The 14,857-nt window shown below is 34.7% G+C and overlaps 1 protein-coding gene and 1 long non-coding RNA gene across 3 annotated transcripts in view; both read right to left on the bottom strand.

The window, feature by feature from the left end:
• Positions 1–14,857, bottom strand: part of LRRC40 (leucine rich repeat containing 40) — a 49,681-nt gene that overhangs the window by 33,273 nt on the left and 1,551 nt on the right. For both annotated transcript variants that reach the window (XM_008535584.2, XM_070592309.1), the window contains exons 2-3: positions 3,539–3,720; positions 2,373–2,446 (exon numbers count right to left, since the gene is read on the bottom strand). In XM_008535584.2, coding sequence (XP_008533806.2) covers positions 2,373–2,446; positions 3,539–3,720 — 256 coding nt within the window. The remainder of the gene's footprint in view (positions 1–2,372; positions 2,447–3,538; positions 3,721–14,857) is intronic.
• LOC139079140 (uncharacterized) lies at positions 9,609–10,966 on the bottom strand. Its single transcript, XR_011532474.1, has 2 exons — positions 10,833–10,966; positions 9,609–9,795 (listed from the first exon to the last, which is right to left on the bottom strand). It is a non-coding gene; the product is annotated as an uncharacterized lncRNA (long non-coding RNA).

Below are 14,857 nucleotides of genomic sequence, written 5' to 3'. Positions count from 1 at the left end.
ACAGAGATGTTCATCTTAATGGTTTCAGAGAAGTCCCAACCCACCAAGGATGATACACTCTCTGATAATTAAGAGATGACTTGACTTAACTTATTCCCAGCTTTACCTCAATTTAATTATCCACTTAGGACTTCTACTTTATTTTAATGCCACAAACAATTACTTGACAAATAATGGGGAAGTGAGATATATAAAATGGTAACAATAAACTTAAATTATATTAAAATAAAACTAATTGGAATAAAAATGCCAAAAGATGTCTTCTAAAATAAGAACCACTAAAAATTGTCAAAAATTAGTTTCTATTGCTGGTTACTTAATTAAAATCTCTGTATACCTGACAGGAATCTAGTTGGACAGAGATGTAATTCTAGTTATATATTTCCTCCATGCTAACACTTACACACTTAGGTGTTGGAAGGTAAAGCTACAGCCACACCCACTCCATACTCCCTCACCTCTTCCTCTCAACCCTCCCATTCTTGCCTTTGCAGCCCACATGCATGCCTTCAAGTTATAGGAGAAAGAGGTTCTAATGTAGTTCTAAACAATTAGCATCTTTTAATGGATAGACAGTTTTTCTGATTTACGGTAATTTTAATTTTTTTTACCAGATAAGGACTGTTACTTGAGGAACTATTTTCTCTCAAACCAGTTAACTGACCTCCAGAAAACTGAGAATTGACTATGCTATGTTAGACAGATCTGTAACCAAATCTATTATATAAACCATAGTTTTCAAACTATGTTTTGAACGCCTAAACCTTTTTGTTTTTTCTCCTAAAGGAAATCTTCCCTAATCCTTTTTCCCTTAATCTGTGTATATATAACACATAAGGCAGTTATTCTTTCTCAAAAGTCTGGATGTGTATTGAAGGGCAGTTAGCTAGAGTCTTAAGTGCCTGACTTCCATGTATCTATTAATAGTACATGAAGTAGAACCCTAGGAGTCCTGGGAAAAGTTTAAAAACTACTAATATCAAAACAATGAAATTTTTCATCATTAATGAAAGAATGGTTTTAAATTTCTTATCACTTAATACCTAGATATTTTTTAGAATATCAAAGTAACTTAAAACTTGACATCATCAACAAAGAGGTTTTCTAAAATAACGACCAAAAGTTGTTTAACAAAACAAAAAGTATTTTTAAAAAATCAACTGGCCTTCAATAGGCACATGAAAAGATGCTCATCATCACTGATCATCAGGGAAATGCAAATCAAAACTACACTAAGATATCACCTTACACCCATTAGAATGACAAAAATATCTAAAACTAATAGCAACAAATGTTGGAGAGGTTGCGGAGAAAAAGGAACCCTCATACACTGCTGGTGGGAATGCAAACTGGTGCAGCCACTATGGAAAACAGTATGGAGATTCCTCAAAAAACTAAAAATAGAACTACCATACGATCCAGCCATCCCACTACTAGGTATTTATCCAAAGAGCCTGAAGTCAGCAATCCCAAAAGTCCTGTGCACCCCAATGTTTACTGCAGCACTGTTTACAATAGCCAAGACGTGGAAGCAACCTAAGTGTCCATCAACAGATGAATGGATAAAGAAGATGTGGTACATGTATACAATGGAATACTACTCAGCTGCAAAACAGAACAAAATCATTCCATTTGCAATAACATGGATGGACCTTGAGAGAATTATGTTAAGTGAAATAAGCCAGCGAGAGAAAGATAATCTGTGTATGACTCCACTCGTATGAGGAATTTAAAACTATGGACCAAGAACAGTTTAGTGGATACCAGGAGAAAGGTGGGGTGGGGGGTGGGCACAAAGGGTGAAGTGGTGCACCTACAACATGACTGACAAACATTAATGTACAATTGAAATTTCACAAGATTGTAAGCTATCAATAACTCAATAAAAAAAAAAAAAATCAACTGGCCTTAAATTTGTAAAACCAGAAAACATGTAGGCAATTTTAAAACAAAAAATAAAAATAATTTGGGGGCCAGACCCGTGGCTGAGTTCACATGCTCCACTTTGCAGCCTCGGGTTTCGCCGGTTCGGATCCTGGGTGTGGACATGGCACCACTCATCAAGCCATGCTGAGGCAGCGTCCCACACAGCACAACGAGAGGGACATAGAACTAGAATATACAACTATGTACTGGGGGCCTTTGGGGAGAAGAAGAAGAACAAGAAGAAAAAAAAAAGAAGATTGGCAACAGATGTTAGCTCAGGTGCCAATCTTAAAAGAAATAATAATAATTTGAGAATTAAAATTCTTATTTGGCTTTAACCACTTTTAAGATAATACAAAAATATTTTCTAATGTTAGAAAAAAACTTAAAGAATATTGGATTTACACCCTTATCCTAGCAATACTGAAATAAAGATTAAATTTTACCTGACATTAAGTTTCTGAAGATTTTCTAACTCTCTTATTGCAGAAGGAAGGGATGTCAGCTGATTATCATGTATCTAAAAGTTATTAAAAGACACAGTCACTATCTTAGTCTTAGAATTAACCCTATATCAGCTCTGCCATTATACAAAATTCTTCAACAATAATTCCATTCCTCTAATTCAACGGCATCAAGTTGGGGCTATTGGTAATTTCTTCCGTGTATAGAAGAGGAAAAAGAGTTTGAAACTGACCAAACTGCTGTTCATTGTTCATGAAGCAATGTCATCAATTTTAAATATAACAATTAAAAAAGAAACAACTTTGCCTCATTGAGTATAATTTCAATCTCAAATAGAGATGAGAGGATGAGAAACTAAGAACAGCCCTCTGATGGCATGATTTACGTCATCACATACAAAAAACAAATGAAGGGGGGGAGCAGGACTTTGCTTATGTTCTCACAGAATCATACGGTTTTCAAAGCACAAGGAACCTCAGAGAACACCTAAGCCAATCCATTCATTTTACAGGTGAAGAAAACAAAACCTGCTCTAGAAATTTGATCAGATCCAACTTTTCAGACATAAATTGGGAGATTTTTGATGTTCCTAACTGAAGTAGATCAGGAGTCCGTAGGTTATGAAGAAACTACTCATGCCTTACTTAACCACATGGCGCAGCAATTAGAGACTAAAAACACAGTTCCTGAATAAACGCACAAAAATTTAAGTTCAACAATTTAAGTCAGTGTTGGGAGCAAGTTAAAAATCAATCTTAAGTACTTATTTTAATGTCTAGAAAAATGATAAAAGTAATAGTAATAAAAGATGAGCAGCAGCAACCACTTGCTAAACACCGATTCTGTTTGTATGCATTCACTCATTTAATTCTAGAACAATCTTTCAAAATAAGTAGTCATATCCATCCTGGTTTATAGATGTGGAAACTGAGGCACAGAGAGGTAACGTGCCCAAGGTCTCACAGCTATCAAGTGGCAGTCACAATTTGAAGTCTCATGTTTAACCATTATACTATGCCTAACACAATAATTTGTTATTCTTCCTTGCATTCTACCAATTAAACATGGGTTTTCTGCTTATCAAAGCCTAAAGTTAGCTTTAGAGTTTCTTCAGCTAAAGACTCATGTTTATAATCTGTGGACTTACATCAAGAACAGTGAGCGCAGGCAGGAGTCGGAGGTCATCTGTAAGTGACTGAAGTTTATTGTTGGATATGATTAGTTTGGTCAAATCTGTCTGCTCCCACCATCGTTCAGCAGCACTGAATGACAGATTCTGATTAGCTTCCTCAGGGATATCCACATTTATTCTCCAGACACACTGAGGCACTATTTCCACCACCACCACACCAAAAACAAAAAGAAAGAAAACAAGAAGTGAGATCCTAAGTGACATACTTTTATAACAGCTATTCAGTTTATCCCCTGACAAGTAATTTCTGAAACATTTAAAAAAACACACTTTCAAGTAAGTCAAATAGCAATGAATTGCAACTGATTAGAGTGAAAGTTGATTTTATTCAAAAACAAAATATGTGATATGTATTTTACATATGAGATCTTACTTTTGTCTTCATTTAACTGTATTTACTATATACACACTCTGCATAACACATTGTGATAGAAACACAAAGAATGGAGGCTGCCATTATGCTAACAGAATAACACAGAAGGCATGGAAATCACATTTATAAGGTAATGTTATAACTTAGACAGAAGTACATACGAAGTCTGAAAAAGCACTGGTAATAGTAATAGTTAATAATAATAGCTAACATTTACAAATACCTGGCAATTTTCTAACATACTAACTCATTTAAACCTCATAACAACTCTATGAAGTATGTGCTATTACTATTCTTGTTTTATAGATGAGAAAAATGTGGCACAGAGAGAATATATAATTTACCAGAGTTAAACAGCTAGTAAGTAGCAGAGACGGGATTGAAACCCTAGCAAAGGTATGTCTTGCCTCTTGGTGAATATTTGGAAGGCAAATCTGACTCTAGTAGTTGCTATTTTACCTGACATACAATTTTGTTTCTTACTCCACCAGACAACATTGTGTTAATTTTATTGCAGCAAATACAACAATTCCTTTAACATAGCAAATAAGACTGTATAAGTTGAACAGGGAGAATGCAAGTTTATCACTATACAGCTTGAAGCTCCAGAAGATACCAACTTGCTGTAGTGTTGTAGCAAAAGTATTTTAAACACAGTCCTTCATTCCTTGATAAAAGTAGGACTACATATGGGTATGATTTTGAACTTTAAGCTAATGCTAATCAAGGCAACCATTAGTTATGCCCTGTAGTCACTATCATTTCAAAATGAGATTATTTCATTTCAAAATGAGATATCTCATTTCAAAATGAGATATAATATATTCGTATTAGAATAAATTATAAGATCCGTCTCCTACCCCTTCTCTCTGCTTAAGTAGTCTCCTTCTCTACACTTCTTTCAATGAATCTCCAGCAAATATTAATAATACAGAATGTGGATCCACCCATGTTTCTGTTTGTACATGGAAGTTTATTTTTAAAGCAAAACAAAACAAAACAAAATTCACTCTTCCCAACTCTTCTGAGAGCAAAAGCACCATGAAATTTATCATTATCATTACTATTATTTTGATGTGTAGGTATGGATGGTTGGGTGGGAATGAGAAACACAGCAGCATTGGCATGTGTCAACTTACTGACACCAAGGAGTCAGTAGAAATGGGGATGCTCCTATATTTGACTAAAAATCAATGTTACTCTTGAAGGGAAAAAAGTGCCAAATCCAATGTGCCATAACCTTTGCATCACCAACAAAAAGCTCAAGAATAAAACAAGGCAAGACAAAACAATACAAAATAAAAAAAAATGCATGAGGAAGCTATGTGATATGCACCATTCTACTAAATAAAATATGTAGAGCACTTGTGCATATATTTTTTTCTAACACCTATACATAGATACATTAAGATGATTGTACTTGCAAAGTAATGTAATAACAAGTTCTTTTTTCTTCAGGGAGAAAGGTGCGGAGCACAAGAAATTTATACACAATACAATAAAAATACTTGTTACCCATCAACTACACTAAACGAACATTAAAATTTTACTATTATCATTTCAGATATTTTTGTTAACAAAATTTGTCTTTGTGGGAACTACCAAGGCATGGATCCAACTGTTGATATTATACTGTTATTGAACATGTATCAATTTGCTTTTCCATAAACAGTGACTGCTTGTTCTTTACCCTATTAATTGTTTGTGAGGTATCCCAATATCTTCAAGAGCTTATAGCATCAAGATTCACGTCACTTTTCTTTCCCTCCCCCCAAACAAGAAGAACTATTAAAAGGTATAAATAGTCCTAATTATTGAGGAATTATTGTAGGGTCATCCTAAAAGTAGTTTACCAATTCATAAGATAGAAACTGTCACATAAAAATGAATGTTAATAGGCATATAAACCTGAAACAAAGTTACTATGGAGTTAGATTTGCTTCATGAATTTTTAAAGTATTATGTAAAATGTCAAACACATACACAAATTTAAACAGTACAGTGAAATAGCAGTCCATGTACCCATCGCCCACTTTTAACAATTATCAACTCATGGCTCGTCTTGCTTCCTACATAATCCCATCTCACAATGATCTAAGCTATAATCTTAAGAAGGTAGAAAAAGAACAAATTAAACCCAAAGTAAACAGAAGTAAGGAAATAAAGAGTGGAAATCAATGAAATAAAAAACAAATAATAGATAAAAAGCAATAAAACCAATACCTGGTTCTTTGAAAGTGGGACTATATCACTAGAGATCCTACAGATGTTAAAAGGATAAGGGAATATAAAGATTGACTTTATACCCATAAATTCAACAACTTAGATGAAATGGACAAATTCCCTGAAAGGGAAAAAAAAGCACAAGAGCGACTAAAAAACTGAGTAGCTTTACATCTATTAAAGAAATTAAATTTACTATTTAAAGCACTAACACAAAGAAAATCCAGGTCCAGATGGCTTCACTGGTGAATTCTAGCAGACATTTAGAGTAGAAATGATACCAGTTTTACACAGACTCTTTCAGAAAAGAGGAAAGAACAATTCCCAACTCCTTTTATAAAGCAAGCATTACCCTGATACCAAAATCAGATAAAGACATTAAAAGGGAAAAACTAAATCCGAAAAACTACAAACCAAAATTGCTAATGATTGTAGACCCCAAATTCCTGAACAAATTTAGCATCTACATATAAAAAAGATAATACATCACAACCAAATGGGAGTTATATCAAGAATGCAAGTCTGCTTTAACATTTGAAAATCAATCAATGAATTCTACTATAATAACAGAAAAAAAAGTGAAACACCACGATTGTCAAGAAATGCAAAAAAAGCATCTGACAAAATCCAACAATCATTCAAGATAAAAACTCCCCCAAAACTAGGTATTGAAGGGAATTCCTTCAACATGATAAATGGTAACTATGAAAAACCTACAGGTAACATCATACTTAATGGTGAAAGACTCAGTGCCTTCTCTCTAAAATTGGGTACAAAGCAAGGATGCCCATTCTCACTTGTTCAATATTTTATTAGACGTCCTGACCAGTGCAATAAGGCAGGAAAAAGAAATAAAAGGCATTCCAATTGAAAAGGAAGAAGTAAAACTGTCTCTATTAGCAGACAACGTCTATGAAGAAAATCCTAAGGAATCAATAAAAAAACGATATGTAAAGAGTTTACAAAAGTCACAAAATTTAAGCTTAATATACAAAAATAAACTGTTTCTATGTTTTAGCAATCAATAACTGGAGATTTTTTTTTAAATGCTTAAAGATTTACAAGACACAGCATCTAGTAACCATGAAATACTCAACGTCATATTTAACAAATATATGCAAGACCTGAGGTATGAAAATACAAAATACTGCTGTGAAAACTTAAAGAAGGTCTAGATAAGTAGAGAAATAAATCACATTACAGCTCGAAGACTCAATATTATTAAGATGTCACTTTTCCCCTAAATGACTGACAGATTCAGTATAATCCTAATCAAAATCCAAGAAGGCTTTTCTGTAGAAATTAACAAGCTGATTCTAAAATGTATATTAAAATGCAAAAGAACTAAAATAGGTTATGCAATTTTAAAACAGACCAAGAAAGTTGTAGAACTTAACAGTACATGAGTTCAAGTCTTACCATAAAGCTTATCAAGACAGTGTGGTATTAGCATAAGGACAACCATACAGATCAACAGAAGAGTTCAGGAGCCGGCCTGGGGGCCCAGCGGTTAAGTTCGCACGTTCCGCTTCTCAGCGGCCCGGGATTCGCCAGTTTGGATCCCGGGTGTGGACATGGCACCACTTGGCAAAAGCCATGCTGTGGCAGGCATCCCACATATAAAGTAGAGGAAAATGGACATGGATGTTAGCTCAGGGCTGGTCTTCCTCAGCAAAAAGAGGAGGATTGGCAGTAGTTAGCTCAGGGCTAATCTTCCTCCAAAAAAAAGAAGAGTTCAGGAAAAATTCCAAGCAATAAAATATTGTAAATTGATTTGCAACAAAGGCAGAAAGATAATTTAATGAGAAAAGAATAGTCAGGATGGCCCAGTGGCACAGCAGTTAAGTGCGCACATTCCGCTTTGGTGGCCCAGGGTTCGCTGGTTTGGATTCCAGGTGCAGACATGGCACAGCTTGGCAAGCTATGTTGTGGTAGGCGTCCCACATATAAAGTAAAGGAAGATGGGCACAGATGTTAGCTCAGGGCCAGTCTTCCTCAGCAAAAAGAGGAGGATTGGCAGCAGATGTTAGCTAGGGGCTAATCTTCCTCAAAAAAAAAAAAAGAAAATACTTTTTTCAACAAATGGTACTGGAAATTTAGGGGCCGGCCCCGTGGCCGAGTGGTTAAGTTCATGCGCTCTGCTGCAGGTGGCCCAGGGTTTCGCCAGTTCGAATCCTGGGCGCGGACATGGCACCGCTCATCAAGCCACACTGAGGCGGCGTCCCACATGCCACAACTAGAAGGACTCACAACTAAAAATACACAACTATGAAGCGGGGGGCTTTGGGAGAAAAAGGAAAAATAAAATCTTTAAAAAAAAAAGATATCCTTCTAAAAAAAAAAAGGTACTGGAAATTTATATGGATAAAAAAATGAACCTCAACGTTTACCTTGTGACACACTCTAAAATTAACTCCAAATAGATTATAGACTTAAATGTAAAAGATAAAACTATAAAAATTCTAAAAGAAGAGGAGAAAATCTTCACAGTCTCAGATATATAAAATTTCTTAGTACAGCAAAAGTACAAATCACAAAAGAAAAAAATTGAAAAGTTTGACTTCATCAAAATTAAAAACTCATGTTTTTCTAAAGAAATCATTAAGAAAATAAGGCAAGCCTCAGACTGGGAGACTATATTAGATAGGTACCAATATAGATAGACAACCTGAGAAGGACTTGTATCCCCAAAATATAAAAGGTTTTATAACTCAGTAAGACAAACAGCCCAATTAAAAAATAGAGAAAAAATCTGAACACTTGGCAAAAGATATACAGATGGTTAACGAGCAGTTGAAAAGATGTTCAACATCATTAGTCATCAAGGAAATGTAAATAAAACCATGAGGAGATACTACAACACAACCACAAGAAGGGCTAATGTTAAAAAGACTTGACAACACAAAGTGTTGGTAATGATGTGAGCGATTGACTCTCATGTTACCAGTGGCAAACAGTTTAGTGAACTCTTATAAAGTTACATACACACTTATTACTGTATGTCCAGCCATTTCAAGCTCAGGTATGTAACTCAACAGAAATGATAACATATGTCTACACAAAGACTGTACTGGAAAGTTCAGACTGGTCAGTTACTTAACATCTCTGGTCCCAATTTCCTTGTTGATTTAGTAAGAGGGCCCCATTGTCACTTAAATGCTAAGACCTAACAAGAGTAGTTACAAAAATGCTTTTGCTAGGTGCAGGGTAATATTTTGATAACAGCTTATCTTACGAATGTTGTTCACTAAACTGTCCACCCAATTATGAGCAATTTAAAAGAAGAAACCAATAAATCAAGCACTATGTAAAGGATCAGGGAAAGCTCACTGATAAACTTTCCAATTTTCTCTACAGTAGTTTATTCATGGCCACCAATGGCCTCATTAAAGAAAGAATCCCATATTGACAAATCACAATATTGCGGTGTCACTTTCATACTATCTTTAAAGTTTAATAAGAAACAAAACATATACATATACACTCCAGAGTAAAATTACAAAGCTATATGGAAGGCATTAACTCAGTTGCAGCTTGAGGTTGATTCCGAGGGATATATCTTTGTTATGTTAGAATGCCTGCAGAGAGCTGTTCTTCCCTGAAGTCGGGGAGGATACTGCAAAAAGAATGAAACAATGTTTAACATATGAAGAAGGAAACATTTTTACCAATCACTTTAAGAGAAAAGATTTTTGAATTTATTACTTTAACTTGAGAATATGTTTAGTTTTCTAGTGAAGAAAAGCTTCACTGAAACTCTGATTTCATTCTTCCTAGTCTGTATTTTTCCTGGGACAATATCTATGACAGATGCCATTCACTTGTTAGCAATACCAACTTTCCTCTCCTACTGAACAAAACATATCAGAATGCGAGTGAGCAAACATGACATTGATTTAGAGATAAGTTTAAATTTGTACTACTTTATTAAACAAACTTTAGCATTGGTAACTTGAGATACACATTTCAAGAGAGTGAGACACTATAGTTTAGAACTATTTTAACAGATCAAGAAAGAGGAATGGGATTTCCAATTAACTATCTGGTTCGTTGTTTTATAATCCAAACAAGCAGACTTCCCTGGATTTCAGTATATTAAAAATTAAATGTTCACCTCAAGATTCTGCCATTATGTATACATTAAAGCACTTTCCTCTTGCTCTCAGTTCTAAGAATTGTTTAAGAATTAGCTTGTTTTGATGATCTACTCACCTGGAGGCATAGTTTCTTTCTGGAATTATTTGTTATTAAAATCTAAATACTTTGGTTAATTCTTGTTAGCTGTTTAGAATATCACAGTAAATTCCATTAAGACAACAAGTAGTCAAAATACAGAGTCAAGCTAAACAGTAAAACAGAACATGGTTAATACAGATTTGAGCATGGTGATTTAAACCTTGGTAAATATATGGTTTATGTTACACTTTTTATCCTGTTATAACAAACCGTGCATACTGAATAACGTAAATTCTCATTACCCTGAAACAGATGGCACGACATCTTGAGGCCTAGGAGCCCTAGACTTATGTACTCAATTCCACAAATAGAAACTAGCCAAACTGCTCTCTTCAAGGCTTACACCCACATTTCCATTTCGGATAACATGGCTTCCAAACTAATTTAACGGGTGTATTTAATAAATTATCCACTTACCAATTTTCCTGTCAGTTCAACAGTGTGGCTTCCTTTAGAATTTACAGCACTCTTTTGTTCCAAACTCCGGCACCTTTTCTCCTTCATTCAGTTTTTGTTGAATCACCCAAAAACATCCCTACACTACTGTTCTGCCAGTCATGCAACCACAAGGCAACAATCAATCCTCCTTTCAACTCCATCTTCATTTTATCTGGTCCAATGAAAAAGCTGCAATATCTATATTGAACCAAATGACGACATTTTCTCATGTTGCTGCTCATAAAAAGAGCTGTCACTTAAAATTTCCAGAATATTTCTAATATTCTTCTTTGAAGTTGGTTATTAAGTTATTTTGGTTGGGCATACCTTTCTAAGTAAGTTATAGAACTGACACTAACAATGGTGACTTTAAACTGCCAACAATATTTGTATGTTTAAGTAAATTATAGTGGTCATAAGATGGAATATTACAGAGCCATTAAAAATAATCAGATTTTTCAAGTGACAGTGAAAAATGTACAAATAGAAGTCTGACTCAGTACAATTCTAAAAATAAAAAACAGAAAAATTATGCATACATATTCACACAAAGAACTATAGAAGGGAAATCTACAAAATATCAATGGTGATTAACTCTGGATGGTTATTTTCACTTTCTATACTTTCTATAGATTCTATTTTTTCTGTAGTAGACATAAGGCTTTTATAAAGAAGAAAATAATAAATGGTATGTTCACAAAAGAACTATGACCTATAAAAAGAAGGGGTATTGGGCCAGCCTTGAAGGCCTAGTGGCTAAAGTCCAGCGCAGTCCACTTCAGTGGCCCAGGTTCAGTTCCCAGGCAGGGAACCACACTACTTGTCTGTCAGTGGCCATGTCAGTGGTGTATTATCTCATTTAAACCTTAGTAAGTCCTATTATTACTACCACATTATAGATGAGAAGGCACAGTGAGATGTAAAAAAAAAAAGAGGAAGACTGGCAACAGATGTCAGCTTAGAGTGAACCTTCCCCAGCACAATAATAATAATAATAATAATAAATAAACAAATAAGTAAATAAATAAATAAGAAGGGGCATCTAAAAACCCTCAAGAGTACCCAAATTTCAGTTACAGGTAAAAGTTATTCTGCACTAGTTAACAACCCTATCAAGTTAAAATCTCACTAATTTCATAAAAATATCACTGCTCTTAAGTGTTTCCATTAAGAAGAACTGATTTAAGGAGGCCACTATCTAAGAACAAGAATCAACAGAATTTTAACTGCTTTTTATTATACACATCAAAATTAAAGGCTAGGTTCTATTTCTCCAATGTAGAAATAATGGACATGACTGTACTTTACAAATACATTTATATGATTGTATAAATACGAAGGAGGGAAAGAAAGACACAGTATAATATAAAAAGGTATTATTTGTTTAACAGGTGCAATTCTTAATAAACAAATTTGAATAAAGCTTATGTTAAAATGCTTATGTGACTATGAATTGTTTGAAGTGTCATTTCGCTTCCTCAGTACCGAGCACAATATCTGGAAGAAACATAGACAGTAGGTATATAACAAATGCTGCTTAAGTAAGTATCGGTAACTCCCCATAGCATACAAACACTCATATTCATCTCACACCTTTCATATAAAACATCTCTCACATATCGACAGTAATCTGAAAGAAGCCATGTTTGATAATACTTTTTGAATGTAATTCATAATTTTAGGTAATAATATTTGGGGATAATAATAAAGATAATGAGAGGACTTTTTAAAAAAAATCAGTATAAAAGTATAATAATGTGTAGACCAGTACAAGAAACAAGTTAGTAAAAGTTTACCAGAAAAGAGAATGACAATCATTTTCTGCAATTACCTTCATTATGTCAGAAAACCCACAAACTTCTGTAGCTTTTATCTATACTTCATATAATACAGGTTTTTTTGTTGTTGTTTTTTTTTTTTGAGGCAGATTAGCCCTGAGCCGACATCTGTGCCCATCTTCCTCTACTTTGTATATGGGCTGCTGCCACAGCATGGCTTGACAAGTGGTGCATATGTCAGAGCCTGGGATCTAGGCCAGGGAACCTTGGGCTGCCAAAGCACAGTGTGTGAACTTAGCCACTCTGCCACTGGGCTGGCCCCCAAATAACAGAGATTTTAAGAACCATAACCAACAGGCCACTGGCTTACTTCTACATGGCACTTACTCATTGAACCATCAGTTATTAAGCAGAGACATATGGCATAAAAAAGATGAATAAAGGATAAATGTGCTCAACAGTAAGAAAAGAAAGAACTCAATTAAAAAATGGGCAAAAGATCTGAACAGGCACTTCACCAAAGAAGATATACAGATGGCAAAGGAGCATATAAAAAGATGTTCCACATCATATGTCATTAGGGAACAGCAAATTAAAACAACAATGCAATACCACTACATACCTATTAGAAGGGCTAAACTCCAAAAACCTGATAATATCAAATGGTGGCAAGGATGTGGAGCAAGAGGAATTTTCATTGTAGGTGGGAATGCAAAATGGTACATCCACCTTGGAAGACAGGCTAGCAACTTCCTACAAAGCTAAGCATAGTCCCACCATGTGATCCAGCAATGGTGTTCCTAGATTTATACACAAATAAGTTGAAAAAGTACATCCACACAAAAACCTGAACACAAATAGCAGCTTTATTCATAATAGCCAAAGACTGGAAGTAACCAAGATGTCCTTCAAAAAGTGAATGCATAAACAAAATGGTACATCCATACCATAGAATATTATTCAGTGATAAAAAGAAATTAGCTATCAAGCCACAAAAAGACACGGAGGAACCTTAAATGCATATGGCTTAGTGGAAAAAGCCAGTTTGGAAAAGCTACATACTATATGATTCCAATTATATGACTTTGGAAAAGGCAAAACCACAGAAAGAGTAAAAAGATCAGTGGCTGCCAGGGCTTCAGGGGAAGCAGGCTAAGGAATGAATAGGTAGAGCTCCGGGGATTTTTAGGGCAGTGAAACTATTCTATATGAGACTGTAATGGTGACTACATGACACTACGCATTTGTCAATACTCATAGAACTGTACAACACTAAGAGTGAATAGTAATGTACACTATGGACTTTAATTAATAATAATGTATCAACATTGTTTCATCACTTTTAACAAATGTACTATATTAACGCAACATGTTAATAAAAGGGGAAACTATAGGCTGGGGAAAGGGTGTATATGGCAGCTCTCTGTACTATCTGTTCAATTTCCTGGAAAGGTAAAACTGTTCTAAAAAGACTTAATGTATGGTTCTTTGGAGAAAAGATGTTTTTTGGTATTGTTGTTATTGGTAAAGTATTGGATTCTGAAAAGAGATGGGAGCCCTCATTGTAGGTACTTAGGGGCAAGATTTCAAAAGGCTTTTGTATGTTGTACTAAAAACTTTATACTGAATCTTGCAGGCTATGGGAGTCATAAATTGTTATGAATGACATAATAGATCTGTGTTTTGGAAAGATAACTCTTGGTAATGACACTGATTTAGAGGGTGAGATTTAAAACAAGAAATCCAGGAAACCACTTAGGAGGCTATTGCAATGATAACAGCCATAGCCAATTTTTACTATGTATTTTTCATGTGCCAGGCACTTAACGTGTATTATCTCATTTAAACCTTAGTAAGTCCTATTATTACTACCACATTATAGATGAGAAGGCACAGTGAGATTAAGCATCTCAAATTACATGAGCAAAGATATGGAGATAAGGAGAATGGCCCCAGAAGGGACTATAAATAATTGAGAATTACAGCGGTTTGGGTGTCAAAGGTTATGTGACAAGAGATGAAATTGAAGGCTACAGCTAGATAGAGAAATACTTTCTATGTTACAAAGATTCCTTTGTGATACATAAGCTACACATACCATGTGCCTCTTCCATTTATGTCTTTTCTCTCCTATGAAATACTGTATTCACACATTCAACATCATTTATTGAGTACCTCGTATGTGCCAGGTATTGTGTCACACTCTGTTTATACAATAACAACCTA

Source organism: Equus przewalskii, chromosome 24 (genome assembly GCF_037783145.1).
Source record: "Equus przewalskii isolate Varuska chromosome 24, EquPr2, whole genome shotgun sequence".
Classification (NCBI taxonomy): domain Eukaryota; kingdom Metazoa; phylum Chordata; class Mammalia; order Perissodactyla; family Equidae; genus Equus; species Equus przewalskii.
Note: the sequence above shows the minus strand (reverse complement) of the source record. Positions and strands in the feature narration are given on the sequence as shown.